This window comes from Lissotriton vulgaris, chromosome 7 (genome assembly GCF_964263255.1).
Source record: "Lissotriton vulgaris chromosome 7, aLisVul1.2, whole genome shotgun sequence".
Taxonomy (NCBI): domain Eukaryota; kingdom Metazoa; phylum Chordata; class Amphibia; order Caudata; family Salamandridae; genus Lissotriton; species Lissotriton vulgaris.
Window position 1 is genome coordinate 629,571,221 of NC_141695.1, and position 19,955 is coordinate 629,591,175.

General features: G+C 43.2%; 1 protein-coding gene across 1 annotated transcript in view; it reads right to left on the bottom strand.

Annotated features, from left to right (window-relative positions):
- Positions 1 to 19,955, bottom strand: part of LOC147702167 (polycystin-1-like) — a 599,895-nt gene that overhangs the window by 132,141 nt on the left and 447,799 nt on the right. Inside the window, exon 35 of the mRNA XM_086930810.1 lies at positions 12,991 to 13,108. Coding sequence (XP_086786936.1) covers positions 12,991 to 13,108 — 118 coding nt within the window. The remainder of the gene's footprint in view (positions 1 to 12,990; positions 13,109 to 19,955) is intronic.

Genomic DNA, 19,955 nt, shown 5'->3' on the forward strand with positions numbered 1-19,955 from the left:
AGAGACCACTTCTAAAATGTTAAAATACATACTCCCTACACTACCTGAGCACATTACTGGGCAGCTACCAGAAATTCCTACTTTAAAATGCATATTATCACATTCTCAAACAGCCAAAAGTCAAACCCATGCAACCCCTAAAAAATACCAAGACATATAAATATTAGAACAACGCACAACTACACATAACACAGAACCCTTCCTCCTATTGTATAACTGTAATACCTGTTGCTCAGCCAGTGTGACTGGGGTGGTGGAATGTTGGCGTGCGAGGATGCTGTGGAATGTTGGTGAGTGAAAGAGTCAGTTGGAGGATGGGCTGAGCAGCAGGAAGGCTGCTCCTGGTGGAGCTCTAGATGATAACATCCATCTTAAATAAACCAACCTAAAATCTACATGCATTTGTTCTGTCATTCTTTCAAGAGTTCCAATGTTATTTTGTGTAAAGAAAGGAGATGTATCATACCTGCTGCTCAGCCAGTTTGACTGGGGTGGTGGAATGTTGGTGTGTGAGGATGCTGTGGAATGTCGATGAGTGAGAGAGTCAGTTAGAAGATGGGCTGAGCAGCAGGAAGGCTGCTCCTGGTGGGGCTCTAAATGATAACATCCATCTTAAAAAAACAACCTAAAATCTACATGGACCAGGTGTTGTTTATTCAGAATAATAACCACAATAATAACAGAAGAATAATCATATTAACAACAGAACATACTCGCCTAAAACCAAGTCTATGTGAAACATGGAGGATTGACAAAACATTTAAAATGTGCACTCCACCATTCACCCAGATGTATACCATGCATGATGAATATCATAATACTAACATACCTCTCACTATTCACTGCTGTCGAACAAAGAACAACTTACTATGAACTTTTAAACCACATCAAAGTAAAAACTAACATCTAGAAGCCCTCCAAAAAGAACATAGTAACCTACAACTTTGGATAGAACCGTCAGTAAACCAAAGCAAACCAAAAATAACTAAATAAAGTACGGAAATAAATGTTCTAAATGGTACAGCTCTGAGTCATACTATTTGTAAATAACAAAGGAGTATGCTACCTAGAAATGAGAACTAATTCACTATTATAGACATCCGACCTACCAATCTACTCACAAGTAAAAAACAACAAATACTACCACTACTGTAACATAAACAATTTTAGATAAATATTAGAAAAGTTATTTTTATGAATCAGTCTGCAAAAATAAAAATTCTGTAAACTACAAAAGACTGATAAACATCATTTTAATACTTAATTGAAAATACTAATCTGAAAACCAAAGGGATACAATATAAAAATAGACAAAGCAGCCCACAAATTTAAAACACACACATACAAAAAAAACTTTCCCATTGCAATAAAAGCAAAATACATGCATGCACATATTAAAATACAACATTTACCACCCATCAATAAATAAAAATATTGTACTTACAGCTTCATAGCTGAAGTTCTTAATCCGCTTCCATTTCTCAAAAATCTAATCCTGAAAAAAGTCAAAAATAAAAAGTAAGAAACTAAAAAAAAATGCAAAAATGAAATTCCCAATTTAGATCCACCTAAGCATTTCATGGTCATTGCAAACCATAAAAATCTTGCAACTTTTAAGTTAAATACCGCTCCAGGAAACCTGAAAAATCAAAGGAAATTAAAAAAGTATGTTGCTATAAATGAAACCAGAATAATTTACTCTGCATTCAAACCTAAATATAAGAATAGCATACCCATCATTACAAACATACATTCCAAATACAATATAAACATAACACTACACACTACAATACATAAATATATGTAGAATAGCATGCTGCTACAAAATTGAAGTTTTACTGCATTACCCTACATAACAACTCAATAAAAACTACCACTAAACAATCTTAACAAATAAAGCTAACACCTTATCCAATACTAAATACACCAACCCACATCCCTCCACTCCTAAGTCTATAAAGAAAAACTTAAAAAATGTCTTACCTTGTCCATGTAACAGCAACAGGGAACCGTGTACAGCAGGAACAAAATCCACCACAAAATGACAATAATAAAGTACAAAATGTAGGTAGCAGTAAAAAATGAAAATGGTTGCTAATTAAAAATAAAAAAGACTATCTTTCTATAGAAATCAACAGTGATGTTAAAAAAGTTATGAAAAACTATTAAAATGTATGTAAAATGTATTTAAAATGTTTTAAAATTTAAACAATGTTTGAATAAATATAGAGTATATGCAAAGTATAACTTAAATAGTAGTATAAAAATATAACTCTATATTACATAGTACTAATATGTAACATTTTCCAATAATTTTTTTTAAAACGTGCTATAAAATGTGGGAAACAATACACTTCAAGTGACACTATACCAAAAAAGTGACAGAAATGGTGTACCATTGTAACATGTAAAAACAATGTACTTTTCTCATTGCAGAAACAAAGTATGTATCAAAAATACAAATGATACATTGATATAATGTACAATAAATGTAATAAATACAATAAAAAAATAACAATTTTGTGTAAAAACTTTGACATGTATTGGCTATTACTGTAAAACAAAAAGTTCACACTATACAAAAGTACAAACTACAAACTATTTTGGGGAAGGTGGTGGACACTTTGGGGCCAATTCTGATGTCGGACGGACCCAAAATTGTTATGTTTACGATCTCCGCTCCAATCTAAAAAAGTTTTGGGAAGGTGTTGGACACTAAAGGGATAATATTTTGTATTCCTACAATACAATACATTATCTGTGAAAATATAAATAGCAATAGAAATCATATGAATATAATGTTCAATACATATATACTCACAAATATAAATAAAAAACTATAAAATAGAATATATAAAACTAACAACATTTAAAACAAATAAAATCTAACAATATAAAATATATTTAAAAAAAAGTAAAAATATAGAATATTATATAAATACAATTTTGTTAAAGTATATTTTGATTTTCTACAACCTTACAACAAACTAGTCATTATAAAATTTAAAAAATCATAACATATAAATATAATTGTTATTTGATCTTTAATTATTTTTTTATTAAAAAGGTCAATGACTAAAATAACATAATGTATTTAAAATTAACATGTATACACAATATCACAGAAATTAAAATACATACATTAAGTACTTCTTATATGCATATTATTCTTATGACCAAATAAATTTTAACAAAAAAAACCCAATATAATTTAAAATAAAACTTAAATAAATGTTAAAATAATGCATTATACACTTTAACTGTATCCAATTTACTTATCATAAACACAAAATACATATACTACAGTATACCATAGCCATAACATTAAATAAATAACAATTAAAAAATGTTGACACAAATTTAAAGCATTACAAAAAAACGATGTTTTTCCTTTACAAATAGATATTTATAATTTACAATTGTTACCATTTAAAATGATTAAGTAAAAATGTAAAAATTAAAATTACATAAAAAATATTTACACACACATTTCCAGTAAAGATATTATTACAATGTTATTTATTCTTACCGATTTTACAGTAAATACATTTTATAATTAAATACAAAACAAAATAAAATACCTTTATAAAATTAACCTTTCAATTATATATATAAAATTATTTTCAAAAACATCCACAACTATTTAACAAAAATGTTATTAAAAATAAGATTATACACAATGATATTTTAGTAACCGATAAATAAATAAATAAATATATATATATATATATATATATATATATATATATATATATATATATATAGTAAAAGCAACACTAAAAAAAAAAAATCTCTGATATTTATGTCCACAATATTTTTGACATCACAATATTCCTGCAACAATATTTTTGGATCACAATATTTTCTATGGATATTCTGTTCAAACACTAAATTCAGGAGCACCATAATTTTAGTTAGGGCAATCCAGCCAGTTAATGAAAGTGGTAAGTTAATTTATCTCTCAATATTACTTGGCAGCTTCTCTGTCATTGGTCAATAGTTTTCTGAAGCAGTAACCTCATAGTCTCTGTCTATCATCACTCTCAGGTACTTCATAGTGTCTTGGCACCAAAGTGTTGTGCATTCTAGTTGTGCTTGCGAGGTGGTAACAGAAAGAGCATTTCTGATTTGCCCACGTTTATTGAGATTCTGCAAATCCCCCTAAAGTGTAATACTTTGTGAAATACAGGAGTCAAATTTGTCACAAGTTGCCTGACTAAGAGTAAATCATCGTCTCATACATAGATAAAAGCTGTATGCTAGCCCTGAAAGCAAAGCCTCTTTGTAATGTTTCTCTCCTAATCAGAAAGCCAACAGCTCCACAACCATAACAAAACAAGCATTAGAAATGCAATCGGGCTCGGATTTATTTGAGTTTGAGCTAATGGCATTGTAAATGCCAATGTCTTTTTGCCATGTGTTATGGAGTGTGTGCATGTGGTGTGTAGTGGAAGTATGTTGGTTGAATTGTAATTTTACCAATGGTGGCATGCTGTGCTTTATATGAATATGTTTAAAAGTAAAGTGTACCATACTGCGATTGCTTGGTGGAAAAGTGCACTGCCGGCTGGAGGTGTGTGTGCCTGGTGGAAGGGTGCACTGACGGCTGGTGGGTGTGTGCTTGGTAAAAGCGTGCACAGATGGATGATGGTTGTTGGTGTTTGTGCATGGTGAAAGCATTCATTGACGGCTGGGGGTGTGTTGTTGTGTGTGTTGTTTTCTGTGTGCTGGTGAGTGTGTGCTGGTGAGTCTGTGGGGGTGAGCCTGGGGAGTGAGTGTGGTGGTGACTGTGTTGTGTTGAGTGGTGACAAGTGTGTGGTGTTGAGAGACTGAGGTGTGTGGTTTGTGTGTGCGTTATGTGTGTGTGGTGTTTTCTGCACACTCACACACTGCCCCGTAACATTCACACACTGCTCACCCGCACACTCCCAATGTCACCCTGCATAGTCACACACTGTTTACCCTGCACACTCATTCTGCACACTCACACAATGTGCACCCTGACACACTGTCTCTGCAGTCACTCTGCACTCACTGTCACTCTGCACTCACTGTCACTCTGCACTCACTGTCACTCTGCACTCACTGTCACTCTGCACTCACTGTCACTCTGCACTCACTGTCACTCTGCACTCACTGTCACTCTGCACTCACTTTCACTCTGCACTCACTGTCACTCTGCACTCACTGTCACTCTGCACTCACTGTCACTCTGCACTCACTGTCACTCTGCACTCACTGTCACTCTGCACTCACTTTCACTCTGCACTCACTGTCACTCTGCACTCACTGTCACTCTGCACTCACTGTCACTCTGCACTCACTGTCACTCTGCACTCACTGTCACTCTGCACTCACTTTCACTCTGCACTCACTGTCACTCTGCACTCACTGTCACTCTGCACTCACTGTCACTCTGCACTCACTGTCACTCTGCACTCACTGTCACTCTGCACTCACCGCCACTCTGCACTCACCGCCACTCTGCACTCACCGCCACTCTGCACTCACCGCCACTCTGCACTCACCTGCACTCTGCACCACTCTGCACCACCACTCTGCACCGCCACTCTGCACCGCCGCACCGCCACTCTGCACTGCCACTCTGCACCGCCACTCTGCACCGCCACTCTGCACCGCCACTCTGCACCGCCACTCTGCACTCTGCGCCGCCATTCTGCGCCGCCACTCTGCACCGCCACTCTGCACCGCCACTCTGCACTCTGCACCTCCGCACCGCCACTCTGCACCGCCACGCTGCACCGCCACTCTGCACTCTGCGCCGCCATTCTGCGCCGCCACTCTGCGCCGCCACTCTGCGCCGCCACTCTGCACCGCCACTCTGCACCGCCACTCTGCACTCTGCACCGCCACTCTGCACCACCACTCTGCACTCTGCACCGCCGCACCGCCACTCTGCACTGTGCACCACTCTGCACCACCACTCTGCAACGCCACTCTGCACCTCTGCACCGCCACTCTGCACCGCCACTCTGCACCGCCACTCTGCACCGCCACTCTGCACCTCTGCACCGCCACTCTGCACCGCCACTCTGCACCGCCACTCTGCACCGCCACTCTGCACCGCCACTCTGCACTCTGCACCGCCACTCTGCACTCTGCACCGCCACTCTGCACTCTGCACCGCCACTCTGCACCGCCACTCTGCACCGCCACTCTGCACTCTGCACCGCCACTCTGCACCGCCACTCTGCACCGCCACTCTGCACTCTGCACCTCCGCACCGCCACTCTGCACCGCCACTCTGCGCCGCCACTCTGCACTCTGCACCTCCGCACCGCCACTCTGCGCCGCCACTCTGCGCCGCCACTCTGCATCGGGTATTACTAGTAGCGGAGAGGAGAGAGTGCAACCAGCGATGGCAAGAAAATAGGAGGGGCGGGGGGAGAGTAGAAAAGAAGGGAGGAGGTGAGACGAACTAAGAAAGGAATGAATTGCACACTTAGGATGGCGAGTCTCTTTATACAAGCTGCAGCCAAAGTGCAAAAAAAGGTATGTCAAGGATTTACAACGAAGTGCAACATTAAAACACACACAATGTGTTCACAGCCTGTGTTTTTTGCAAAGTTCGGTCTTGGCCTCAATTACGAAACCAAAAAAAAACCAATACCCTTAGGTTTATCATTGATTCTGTGACCATGTACCAACAGGTCAATGACATCACCACATACTTTGTCACCTAAAATCTCATACGAGTAATCGATCTATCTGGTTCCACCCAATTAGAGCAGTTTTGAACTGTTTTACTTTTAGAACAAAACATGCCCGTATAGGCTGTATAAGTGCTCTTTGGTGGAACTACAAGAAAAGCCATACTATTAAAATATGCCCTGAAGGGCAGAAAGAGGGCTTTGGGGTATAGTAAGATAATGGGAAATGCACTTCAGATGTACTTAAGGGCAATATTGCTGCTGGGTGGAATCAGATGATAGAAGACATCACTCAAAAAATTGAACTCTTCATATTAGTGAAAATGAGAGCACCAACTTGACCTAAAAGACTAGCTTGCAAGGTTAATAGATGAAACTAGTGTAGCAGGAGTGTCCAACATACGTCCAGGAGGGACAGATTCACACCGGAATTATAAGATAGTCATGGTTTAAGTAGGTGAGTTTCACTGGGATACACTACATGTACATTTATTTTACATGGATACCCTGAACTTCTGGCAAAGAGGATGCCTTTGTGGACCTATACTGGGCACCAACGGGCTAGTGGAAAGGTTTATGAAAAAGGCAAAGCAGGGGAAACAAAGATCACTCTCTCTTCACACCTATTAGTCTGAGTAAGTCAAAGTGCAGTTTGAAACAGCAAAGATAGGCGGAGGTGCCGGAAGCCTGACGGAGAAAATAGTTACTGGAAAGAAAACCTATAAGGCTGCCCTTTCTTCAAGAAAAGTACAGGAACTGCACTTAAAGATTTTCAAAGGGTATTTGAAAGTTACCCTCACTTTTCTTTGATTCAAAGTGTTTATTGAAATACTTCCACACATAACCACACATTCCAAAAACACTGAAAGCCACCTTTCTGCTCTCCTCCATCACAATGCACCCTTGTCCATACACGGTCCAGCTACTGTGTGGGTCTGGGGTACGCAGGAGGTGAAAGGTCACAATGCGAGGGGATGTGGGTTCGGGTCCCCAGTGAGAGCGAAACCAGGAAAGCAAAGAGCAGGCTGTTACCTGCAGCGCGCAGGCCGCCCTCAGCAGCCGAAACCCTGCCGAAGAATGTGTTTAAATGTTTGTGGTGGGGAAGGATTCCTTCTGTGAGGGAGAACGCATTTGGAAATCACACAGAAAAGCTCTCACAACAGCAGGATCTGGGCTTCCGGAAAGTTTGCTGCGACTTTTGAAAGCGCTTTCGCCTCGATCACTGGCTGCCTTCCTCACCCCGCCCATGAAAACTGTTTATATGAGGTTACATCTGAAATGGGTTCACTGCCTGAGATCAGATGCCGGCCTGGTCGTTTCAAAAACTCAGGGTTAAGAAGACGGTACAAACAAATAACGTTATTATATATATGCTTCCGCGGTGTCTTCTGTCATTCGTGCCGGCGATCAAAGGCGCGCTCTAGTCTGGCCCCCCCTGCGGGGTCTTCCGTCCACATCTGGCTTCACAGCGGCCTGCACACCGCAGGCAATTTGTACTCCCTCCTCGACTTTTAATAAGCGTGACCCTGCAGGAGAAGTTTATCCAACTGTTAAATGGCGGACAGGGCCCCAGCGTGCTGTGAAACTGTCCTGATGTGCTCTGGGCAGGAATAACACCAGCGGCTCACTTATTCCTGTTTTTACTGAGATGTTACTTTATGGTCCCTTTCCCGGCCTGGCATGCAGCAGCTGCGCGCTGAGCGCTGCTGAATGGTGAACGCGCCCGGCCATCTGCATTCACTTACGGAGGCACCCTGACAGCTCCTAATTATAATTAATGTACTTCTTTGCGCGAGCACGAACGAAATATGCCCAAAATGGCGGAACAAAACTACATTTACCCTATCACTTCAAGCCTATTAAAACGACAGCACAACGAACACGAATCACTGGCCAGATGACAGAACACGCAAAGGAATGTGTGGAATTTGTCTCGGCAAAAGCCCTAGGAGATACTTTTTTTTCTTCTTTAACATTAGTTCTCGAAACTCCTCCCACTTTACAGTGGGGAGGAGTCCGAGCCCTAAACAAGGGGGAGAGAGAGAGGGCATCCCTTTCTTGTCCCCCATGCTGATCGCTAATAGCTCAGATATTAAACCATTGCTTGCCATGGCTTGAAATGCAGCATACATCAATTTAGTGACACTGCTTCCAACTCTAGATTCAGTTGGTGTAAGATAGCAAATAGTATGCACAGCTAGTTAGTTGGTGGTAGCCCTATTAGGCAGTATACCACAACAGTCCTTGCCTGCCCTTATACTGCAAGACCCACCATGTTCCATATGGCAGGCACCAGCCATGTCCACATTTTTCCAGATGTAGATGGGTTTTGATTCTCTCATGTGAATAGTATCCAAAAAACTACCAGGGGGATCTACTTCACACTGGGTTAAGATTTAGTTCCAGGCCCATGGTTTGCTCCCTTGCGCACAGCCACTGGCTGACATTATAGTGTGTGTGTTACAACCATTGTTTCATTCTGGTGAAATTGTCACAGTCCGGTATTAGATTTGGACCTACACGGTGTTTGTTGCTTCACTAAGGAGTCCGGCACAATCATTAAGGGGGTCATTAGGATCCCAGAGTAGGAGGGAACCTCCGCATGGCATGCGGAGTTCCCTCCTGTGCAATTAGGATGTGACCGCCACCCTGGCGGTCACATCCTCTATTTTTAACATTGCTGTGGGTGCGGCTTCAAGCTGCACCCGCCGCAATGTTAAAAATGCAGGCATTGCATTTGTATGCAGAAAGTGGCAGGCACCGCGTGGTGCCTGCCGCTTTCTGCATACAAATGCAGGGGGGTACCATAGGTACCCCCCATGTGCACCCCCCAACCACCCTACACCTAGGGGGCCCGCAACGGGCCCCCGCAGTAAAGTTACACATGCTTTTCCACAGCGGAAAAGCCGCCGTGGAAAAGCATGTTTCCGAGCACATCCTAATCTGGCTGACGGTGTCTGAGAGACACCGTCACCATATTAGTGCTTTTCCGCCACAGTTGTAAGCCAACCGCGGCGGAAAAGCTTTGGGCGGAAACCAGGACCCACCAGCCATCCTAATGTGGCGGTGGGTCTTGGTGGGTCCGCAGAGGATTTTCCGCATCCTCCAGGCCGGCGGTGACTTCCGATTGCCCGGAGGATGCGGAAAATCCTCCATCCTAATCAGCCCCTATATGTGAAAAGCCATGAAGTAATTCTTGGCATATTGTATTGCAGTGCTCCAGTCTCACCTAGCTCATTCTGCTACCTCACAACATGCTGTCATTGCATTTGTCCAATAATTTGAAGGTGGACGCTCATTTCAGTCAGACAGCCTATTTTTGCCATGTGAAAGTTTCAGTCATAAAGTATTTTCTGGCAACAGATATCTGAAGGTTATCGTTTTGGTCCTGGGGTCACATTCTAGCCCCAACACTTGCCTTGTCTGCATGACAGGCCACCAGGCCTGCCAAAGTCAGGAAGCTGCTATGATGTAAAGATCACTTGTGCTGTAGAATACTGTCCCTGTGTGTGGACTGGAGCTGAAGGGGAATATATCAGACCGCTGTGGACCCTTGGAGCCCATCCTAGCACACTGATCTTGGTGGCAGCTGCCCATTTAGGCCTCAGGCATCAAGCTGTTCACTTCTTTCTACTCATCTCCTACACCCGTCCCACAGAGTCTACCATCGGCTTCAATGTCACAGTAATCAGTTGTTTCTTTATCATCAGCACATCAGGACGGTGCTATTGACCAGCAAAAATGTTTAAGCACTGAATCACGCTTCGATAGTAGACAGATGGTGTCAGATAGGAGGTCAGGCATCGGTTCTGCAGCCATGTCGGCTTGGGGCAAGCCCTAGCCCACTACATCACCCAACCTTGATAACAATCATAAGATATTTTCTGAGTTTGTGAAGTTTCAGGAAGTGAAATAAAGCAGCCTTGAATGTGATGGCATCCAAGGAATCAAATGTTACCATTTTTAACTTAACTTAACTTAAAACATTCTGAATATTTGTTTGGGCAGCATACCATACTTTTTTAGTACTAAGAAATATAAAAAACTACTTGAAGTTTGTTTGTTTGAAAGCAAAGACTCACATGTTAGTTTTTGTATTTCTTAAATAATGGGTAACACGTTATGGGGCTGAATATGATGCTGGGCGGACCGTTGAGGAATCGGGACTGACCGACCTTTGGTTAGGGGTCCCGACCGCATTATTTGGATGTGACCTTGCAACGTGCTGTCGCTGACCCCTATTTCTCTATGGGAGCTTATGCTGCGAGCAGAAACTGGCAGCAGCACAAGCTCCCATAGAGAAATGTGAGTTTGTGTAAATCCCTGCACTGCGTTTCAGCCCCCCAGCCGAAAGCTGCACGCATAGGGGGCCCTGCAAGTCCCCAAAGTTGCTTTCCACAGGCTTTTTATGTCAGAAAGCCAAACATGAAAAGTGTCCCAGAAACCAACATTATAATCCCCACAGCGGAAACGCCATCTATAGGAGATTATGTGTGGCCTCCAACTGGCCAACAGGCTCCTTGAGCCCGTCAGTAGCCAGTCGGATTGACTGTCTGGTTTCAAATCTGGCAGCCTTCATTGTAATAAGGCTGTCGAGTTTGAAACCTTGGATGCCGGTCAGAAAGCCTCCGACCCAACCAACATCTAAATTGGCCCCCTAGTTTTGTATCTTTTGTGTGGAATTCAATAAAATCAAAAACCTGCTCCAATTAATGTTGTTGTAGCATGACATTGTTGTTGCTGTGGTTCATACCTTCCTGACTTCCACTTCTCTGTGCCTACTCACTTTGTCAGAAAGATCTGCTGTACAACCTTGGGTTGATCAATTTTCTAGCCCCAACAACTGAGTGAGAAGTTTGATGTTCCTTGACATGTTGTGGTACTGACCTATATATTTTTTCCAGCCTTGATACAGCTAATGCTCTGTGAACTTGAATGCCAAAGAGGCTGCAGTTGTTACTTGTTTCATTGAGGAAATTGCTTAGAGTAGGAACATTTGCCAAAGCAGAGTTACTTGTTGCCTATTCTATGCAAGCACGATGGCAAAGGGCTTAAAACTGAATATATTTTTCATATGATATATATATTTTGCAATCTTCCAAATAATTTATTTGGCCAAAACCCATTGGAAGGATAACCTGCATTTATGCTAATAGAATCCAGTTGAATGTGAGGAAGGTCACTGTCCTGTGTAGAACTTCAGTCAAATGTATGCCTGAACATACTTTGAGAGGTTTCATGAAATGCAAATAATTTCGTTCTGCCGCAGGCCTGGGTTCTAAAGTTGGGAACCCTGCCCACTCAGTTATCGACCACCATGTTTTAACCATCTGAAGGATCTTTACTGCATCATGTAAGAGGTAATTCATCAGAAAGTCCTGACAGGTGTGAACTGGGAGAAAGCTTTGGCAGAACCATGGGTCCTTTTTCTAGTAAGCCTTCTGCATAATAAAGAGTTTTTAAATGTAATCCAACACTGCACTTCTGACGACTGCAGTTCCTTCAAGATTATTTAACATGATCCTCCTGGCCACCTAGTTATTTGGTCTGTACCCAGACTGCAGTTTTTGTGGTAAACCTCTGCTTATTGAAATACAGTAATCCATGTATTCTGTCTCCAGGAATCTCATCAGTGCTAAGAGGGTGCAGTCTCCAGAAGTAGGAAGATCCTCGAAAGCCACAGAGTTTATTTGAGGTATGAATGAAAGGTCTGCATCAAAGATGATTTCAAAGTTCCTCAATTGTCCAGAGGTTGCAGATGAGGTTCTTGTGATTCTTTGTTACCCTTGAAGACTTCGAAATTTGCTCTGAACCTAGGTGTTATCCCACACACACAAATGTCTGACTGTTAAGCAGTATCCTCTATGAATCTGGGCTAAGTAGCCGGAACTGTTGTGCTAGAGAGTGCCTGGCTAAACTGTGTCTAGACACAAGAAAGAGCAGGCAAGACAATCAAAAGCACAGTTGGAAGAAAGGAAGCTGTAGGAGGTGGAGAAAAAAACTGAAGTGGTGATATATGGAGAAGGAATAGTGAAGTGTCAGAAGAAGGTACTCAAGGGAGAAGAAAGAAGAGGAGGAGCTAGAAGTAGAATGAAGGGAGGGAGGGAAAGCAACACTTATGCAAAAGAGGACTGAGAATGAAAAAAGCAAGGTAGTACAAGCAGAATAAACAAGAATATGGGCAACAGAAATGGAGAGAAGGAATTTCGAAGCAGTGGATAATTGGTAAACTCTAAGCCCCAGAAACAGAATGAAAAGAGTAAAGGAAGAAAAGGTTGGAGAATGGAAACTTAAAAGAGGAAATGGATGAAGGGCATACATATCAGAGATGAGATCTGCTTCAGCCCTTGGTGAAAATCTCCCACTGTCAGACGTAACATGGTCAGAACCTTCACTCTTCCGAGCATCTTTCATGATGGAGTTAAGGATATCTTCTTCTAAAAATTGGAAAAAATGTGAACATATTATAATTGATCCATCAAACGTTATGCTCAACATTTGATCTGACATCAAAATGAGCTCTGCAGGATCATGTCTTTAGAACGAATTCCCATTAAATTACACTGTACAAAAGATGCATTCGTTTTCATCAATCTCAACAACATTGCACCAAGCAGAATGCGTCATACACCATGCTGAATGTCACCCAGTGGCACCAAAATCAAATGTCACACCACTCTGAAGCTACCCCAGGACATGATGCTTAAATGTGTTGCACCACACAGAAACTCCATGCTTACATTAATTACACCAATCATAAAATGCACCCTATAACATTACATTCACAAACAAAATGTTAATTAATGGCTTCACACAAACATGTGTTTTGCTACACTGTCCCTATGCAGTGGACAGGAAAGGAAACTAAACAATGGAATGTAGGCACCCGCCACAAATGCAAGTAGTATTGCATAGGCGTACCAACTTTGATGTTTGGGTGCTTCCCAAAAAAGCATGATTACATTATCCCATGGGATGAATATGTTGGGCTAAGAGAGAGACATTGTAGGGAAGTGCCCTTTTTGACATGGTCACCCCTATTTTTTGTTTGGTACATGATGTGATTTTGACTGAAAGTGCACTGGGTTCCTGCTAACCAGGTCCCCAGTGCCGGAGCTCTTTTCCAAAACTGTACAATTGGCTAAACCAAAAAAAATTAAAATAAAACGATAAGCCGAGGGTTGGGAGGGGGCTATATATGACAGGGTGGTGGAGGAGAGTCTTGACTGGTGTTATCAAAGCGCATGACGATTTGGCTGGTCGCCAGGACGCCAAACCGTCAGGCACACTGAAGCTCTCTCCAAACCCAGCTGAGCTGCTGTATTAGAGAGAGCAGGCACAGGTTCTCCCAGTTTACCTGGGAGCACAAATTCACTGTGGTCAGGCCAATCAGCGTCAGGATTGGCCGCAGGGGATTCTGGGAGTCTGTGCCTGCAATGCACGGAACCATATTGGAGCGTGGATGCAGTTAAGTTATTTATTATTCTTGTTTTTAATGTTGTTTTCTGTTCCCGGTTCCCCCTCCTTCACTTTGTCCAGATACTGGCCGCTACTGTGTTTGATATCAAACATCTCATATTCATGAACCTACACTGATTCCAGTGTTGGATTTGTCAATACATGCACCCAGAGGGCACCTCAGAGGTGCCCCCTGAAACCGTACCAACTACTGGTGGGCTGACTGATTGGTTTTAGCCAGCCTGACACCAGAGGATAATTCCTGACTCCCTAAGGGGAGGTTCTTCATTCTCGGAAGGCCAGAAACCAGGCCAGCTCTGGCAGGAGATGTTTTCCACCCCCTCCCACAAGATGACCTGCAGATTATCCTGCCACAGCAACGGAGCTTCAAAGCAGCCCCTCCGCCTTTGGTATGCGACTGGGTTCTCTCATACGAGAGGATGACAACCCCCCTGTCATGTTCCACTTTTGGTGGGAGGATCAGCAGGAAAATGTGTTAGATTAGGAGGGGTGCCCACGTTCAGCCAGCACCCTAGGGGTGTGAGGTGGACTCCTCTCTTCAGATTCTTCCATCTTGTCTTGGAGAGAATTAACCAACCAAGGTCAGGCTTATGCCCACTTCCCAACAGAAGTATTTAGAACTAAGTAGCCCATTGGCTACTACCTGACACTCCCTCTATTGGCCCTAAATTCAGTATTTCGGGGAGCCCTCGGCACCAGAGCAGCAGATACTGATGACCAAAGAAGAAAAAAGGACACAGAAGAGCTGCAAAAGTGGAGGAGACTGAAGAGAGCACATGACTTGGCCCCAGCCCTGCCAGCCTGTCTGTAGCCCTTGTCAAAAACGGTGCCAAAGTCAACTCGTCCTGCAGCTGTTGACTCCAGAAACTTGAGAGGACTGCCTGCCTTTGAAAAATACTCAATACCTAACGTGAACAGCAAACTCCAAAGAAAAGCCTTTGAGGCCTCAGGAACTGCCAAAACCCGACACCTGAAGCAACCACTGCACCCGTCGCCTCAGGTCTGAGTTGAAGTGGGCCAACAGCACCAACTAGTTTCCTCAGCCCTCCAGAGAGCAAATCCATCGTAGTTTCACCCCTCCTGGACTCCCCAACGTCGCCTGCAGCCTCTGCACGCAGGCCCCCATTACCGCAACCGCTCTGGTAGGAAAAACCCAACTCCTAAATACACCTCTGCACCCATCGCCCCTGGGCCTTGGAGAAGAGGACCAAAGGTGTCCACCCACTCCCGAGCAGTGCAAGACCTGTGCCCACTCACTGGTTCAGCCCGACTGGCTTCCTAGCCAGAGCCTGCAGCCTCTTTTAACAGAGACCGATCCCCATTAAATGCATTGGGCAACCAACGCTGTTTTGCACCCTACACCCAGCCGCCCTCGTGCCGCTGGGGGTGTACGGTTGGTGCTGCCTTGGACCCTGCCCGCCACTCAACTTATCTCCAGAAGATTGGTCCTGTAAGTTGATGTACTATACCCGTTTCCCAAACATTTGTTTTTTCCCACAGGATAACATTGCAGAACACTAAAATTGCACTGTACCCACTTTTTAAAGAATTTATGTTTAAAAACATACCTACCTGAGTTTTCTTTGGTGCCTAAACATTTATAAAGATATTTGCTATTTATACAAATTGGGGTGGATTTCCTTCTTGAGTCACATTATTATTTTTTGACCATTGTGTGTATTTTTTGAATGTCTAAGGCTGCTCGACCACACTACACTCTAATAGAGCACTTTGGGATTGCATAGCAAGACCCTGTGCACTAGTAAGGGAACCCCTGGACTCTTTACACGGTATATCAGATTATTGATATATCACATAAAGAGCCAGCTTCCTACAGGCCTGAAAAAGAGGCAGAACCCTTGTTCCAACTGTGTCCAAGCAGATTTTTGAGGAGGTTCCTTTGGCCTCACTGGGTGCAGGAGAGATACAAGCAAAACATATTGGCTGATGAGAGTTTCATGTTTCCACCTTTAGTTTGCAATCATAGCTAAATGAGGAAAGGGGTCATTTGAGGAACACAGAGGTGCCTGCTATGCCCAGTATCCCTCCCCACGCACCCACTGTATGGTGATATGATGCTACTGGTGTTAAACTGTACAGGCAAGAACGTATGTCCTGTTTCAAAGTATAGACAGGAGCATATACATATATTTAAAGGGCATATTTATGCGTACTCCGACTACAACTAATTTGATAAATTGTACCTTCACTTCAAGTTCAGGAACTCATGCCATGCTAAAAGTCCCAGCTACCGAGTTGGATCATAAGGCAACTGGCTTATTACATGGCAAATTAATCTAACTATTAACACCACCACAGTGAAGTGACATAGCCAGTCACACATCAAACATTGAAATGTATTTGTTAAGGCCATTTTTGCTCATTTCTGATGTTCTTCTGCAGAGACTCGGCAATTTTACCCTTCAGAGCGGTATCCCAGTACTAACTTCCTACCTTCTGCTGGGTTGTGCACAAAAAGAGAGAGTTGGTAGCATGGATATGTGATTGGATGTGAGGGTCTAACACTCCTACTCCTTCTCCGCTGAGAGTCCAGGCTTGCCTAAACTCTCTAGCTGGAAAGCAAGTTACCAGCAGTTCACTGTGGCTGAATGCTGGCGATGACTCCAACAAATGGACTTCAAGAGTTGTGCCTTACCTGCACCATATCATCCACTCAGATTGGTAACCCTAGCAATGATAACCATCTTGCAGTTGTAAGCATCAGGATCTTTATAACTCCTCACTGTCCTGTGTCCCTCTTTCTTGTGAAGAAGGTCTGGGGACTATTGGGACCCTGAAAAATGTGCCCATTAGACGGTCAAATCTAGCCTTTTGCTTCCTCATCCAACCCTTTGGGTATGAGAGGTCCTCTTCCACCTCCTGGAGAAAGCTAACAAATCTTTAGTCTTCTGACAGGAGAACATCCTTACCAGGGGTCGTCAGAGCTTGCAGAGTTGCACTACGCAGAATTCCGTGGAGTTGCATAAAAACTCTGTGGAATTCCGCCGAGTTCCATGAGCGGGCGGAGTTGCTCCACTCGCCCACCCCTACTGTCATACATGGAATGGCCCCTTTAAAGGTATTCAGTTATTAATATAGTGGAGACCAAATGAAATTGCTACACACATGAGAGAAACTTAAAAATAAAAAAATTCCACACCCCCTGCAAGACATGCAGGACATTACTATTTTTGGCAGCCCATTATAGAAACATATCGACCCTTAATTTAGATGTAAATTCACCAACATTAATCAGCCATGATCTATGTTGTTTGATTTCAACAAAAAACGTGTTTTTGGCCCCCTTTGTTATCTCTCTCCCAACCTCCCTTAAGCCCCTCGTGGGGACGAGGGGCTTCTTCAGCCTCCCTCTGCCACAAACGCACCCTGTCTCTTCACTTCACCCGCTACACACTGACACTGCACTGCTCTGCGGCACACAGCAGCTGACGCCTGGGTGACTATCAAAGGGGCACAGTGCTTGAACCTCCGCAATGGCAGGGCTGTGCAATGCAGTGCAATGCAGTCCTGTACCCTCTGGCACACAACTCCATTGCTAACTTACCCCTCTCATGCCTGCATTCTTATGGGGGTCCGCCTGGGAGTGGCAGAGCTTTCCGTTAGCGCTGTACCTAATGCTCACAAATACAGGGCTGCAATGCAGCTGCAATGGGGATGTTTACCTTTAAACGCCCCGGCCCCCAAAAGAAGCGAGGGATTCGGCAGTGCGAGAAGTTCACTCAGGAAGAGTAACTTTCTTTTTTATTTAAGACCTGTCTTTTTATTGGGACGTCTGATTCGGTAGCAGTAAAGTCAATCTGTGTAACGGGCGGGCGAAGTCGGAGGCGGGCTTTGGGAAGTCTGGGGCTGTAGTTTCTTGTGAAGAGGTGCACTGCGCACGATAGCTAAAGCCAAATCCCTTTACTTTTGGCAAAAAGGGCAATCAAATATAAATGTCAAATATTGTTAAAACTGCTGTGGAAAAAAAATCAACATTGAGCTTATTTGAAAGGTCTAAAGCAAAATCAAGGAGAAGATGGACGGAACACTGAAACTTTTCAGACACTCACCACCAGTCACAGATCTGGGTTGAATTCATCATCGTTCTTTAGCTCACTTCGCCAACCCAGTTCAAACCCAGCCATAAGCAAATCAGTCTTGACTCTATTTCTCATGGGAATAGTCCTGCCCGAACTGCCAAGCCTGGTCTTACCTGGACCGGAAACAAGCATCCAGAGAACGGTTTTAGGTTTACACCCCTCATCAGCCAGGCTAGATTGAATCCAGTGTCAAAGTGAGCAAGGGACCCACGTCTGGGCATACCCCGCCAACTTAGGGTGAACAAAGAAAACACAAGGAGATGATGGACGGAGCGCAGAAACGTTTCAGAAACTCACCCCCAGTCACAGATTTGGGTTGAATCTAATGTTGTTCTTTAGTTCACTTCGCCATACCAGTTCGGACCCAGCCATATGCAAGTCAGTCTTGATCCTATTCCTCATGGGAATAGTCCAGCCCAATATGCCAAGCCAGGTCTTACCTGGACCGGAAAAAAACATTGTGCGACTGGTTTCGGGGTAACACCCTCATCAGCCAGGCAAGCTTGAATCCAGTGGCAAAGTGAGCAAGGGACCCACGTCTGGGCATACACTACCAATTTAGGGCAAACAAAGGTAACACAAGGAGATGATGGAAAGAACGCTGAAACTTTTCAGACACTCACCAACAGTCACAGATCTGGGTTGAATCTATCATCATTCTTTAGCTTACTTCGCCACCCCTGTTCAGACCCAGCCATATGCAAATCAGTCTTGACCCTATTCCTCATGGGAATAGTCCAGCTCGAACTGCCAAGCCAGGTCTTCCCGACCAGAAATAAGCATCCCAGAACCGGTGTTGGGATAACACCCCTCATCAGCCAGGATAGCTTGAGTCCAGTGTCAAAGTGAGCAAGGGACTCACGTCTGGCCATACCCTGCCAACTTAGGGTGAACAAAGCAAACACAAAGAGATGATGGACGGAGCGCTGAAACTTTTCAGACACTCACCCCACAGTCACAGAACACAAGCGTCTGCGGCCCCTTCTGTAATACCAAAGTGCTCCGGGGGCACGCAAAAAAACGCAAACACCTGTTGCGCCCCTGGGGCACTTGTACAATACTTCCCCAGGTCGATACCCACCTCAGTGATGTGACCTGAATCACAAATACTGGCACTCATAGCTATGCCAGCCCGACTCCTGCTTTCTTCCTTCCTTTGAGCTGAAGCCTGTTTTGTTTGCGCCTTCTATGCAGAGAAGGACAGCCTCTCACAAAAAAATACAAGTTTTATTATTGAGAGCTAAGTATAAACATTTACTGCAACTGCTAATTCAGAAAGATTACATTATTTAGAAAGATGTGCTTCTACCACCAAGAGCAATTTGTGGTGAAGTATTGGAGAATTAATTTCCTAAAAAATACTGAGCTCTTGATTTAAAAAAAATTTCATTTATCTCCTTCAGGACAATGTACACTAGCTAAACTCTTATCGGACGGTGAAATTAAGATGTATTCATACGTACAGCTTTCCCTTCAGTTTTGTTTTCTCAAATAAGTTTTTTAAATCTTTAGATAACTGAATCTGTTAATGAAAAAAACTCAGTAGTGTTAAAGATTAATAGATCCATCCTTTATGTTGTAACAGAAGCTTTTTTGTTTTGAGTAGAAAGTAAATTGTTCCAGTAGCAAGAAGGAGAACACAAATCTAGCCAGAATACTAGCTTATTGCACTGACTTTCAGAGTTTCTAGGTGAATTTCTTTTTG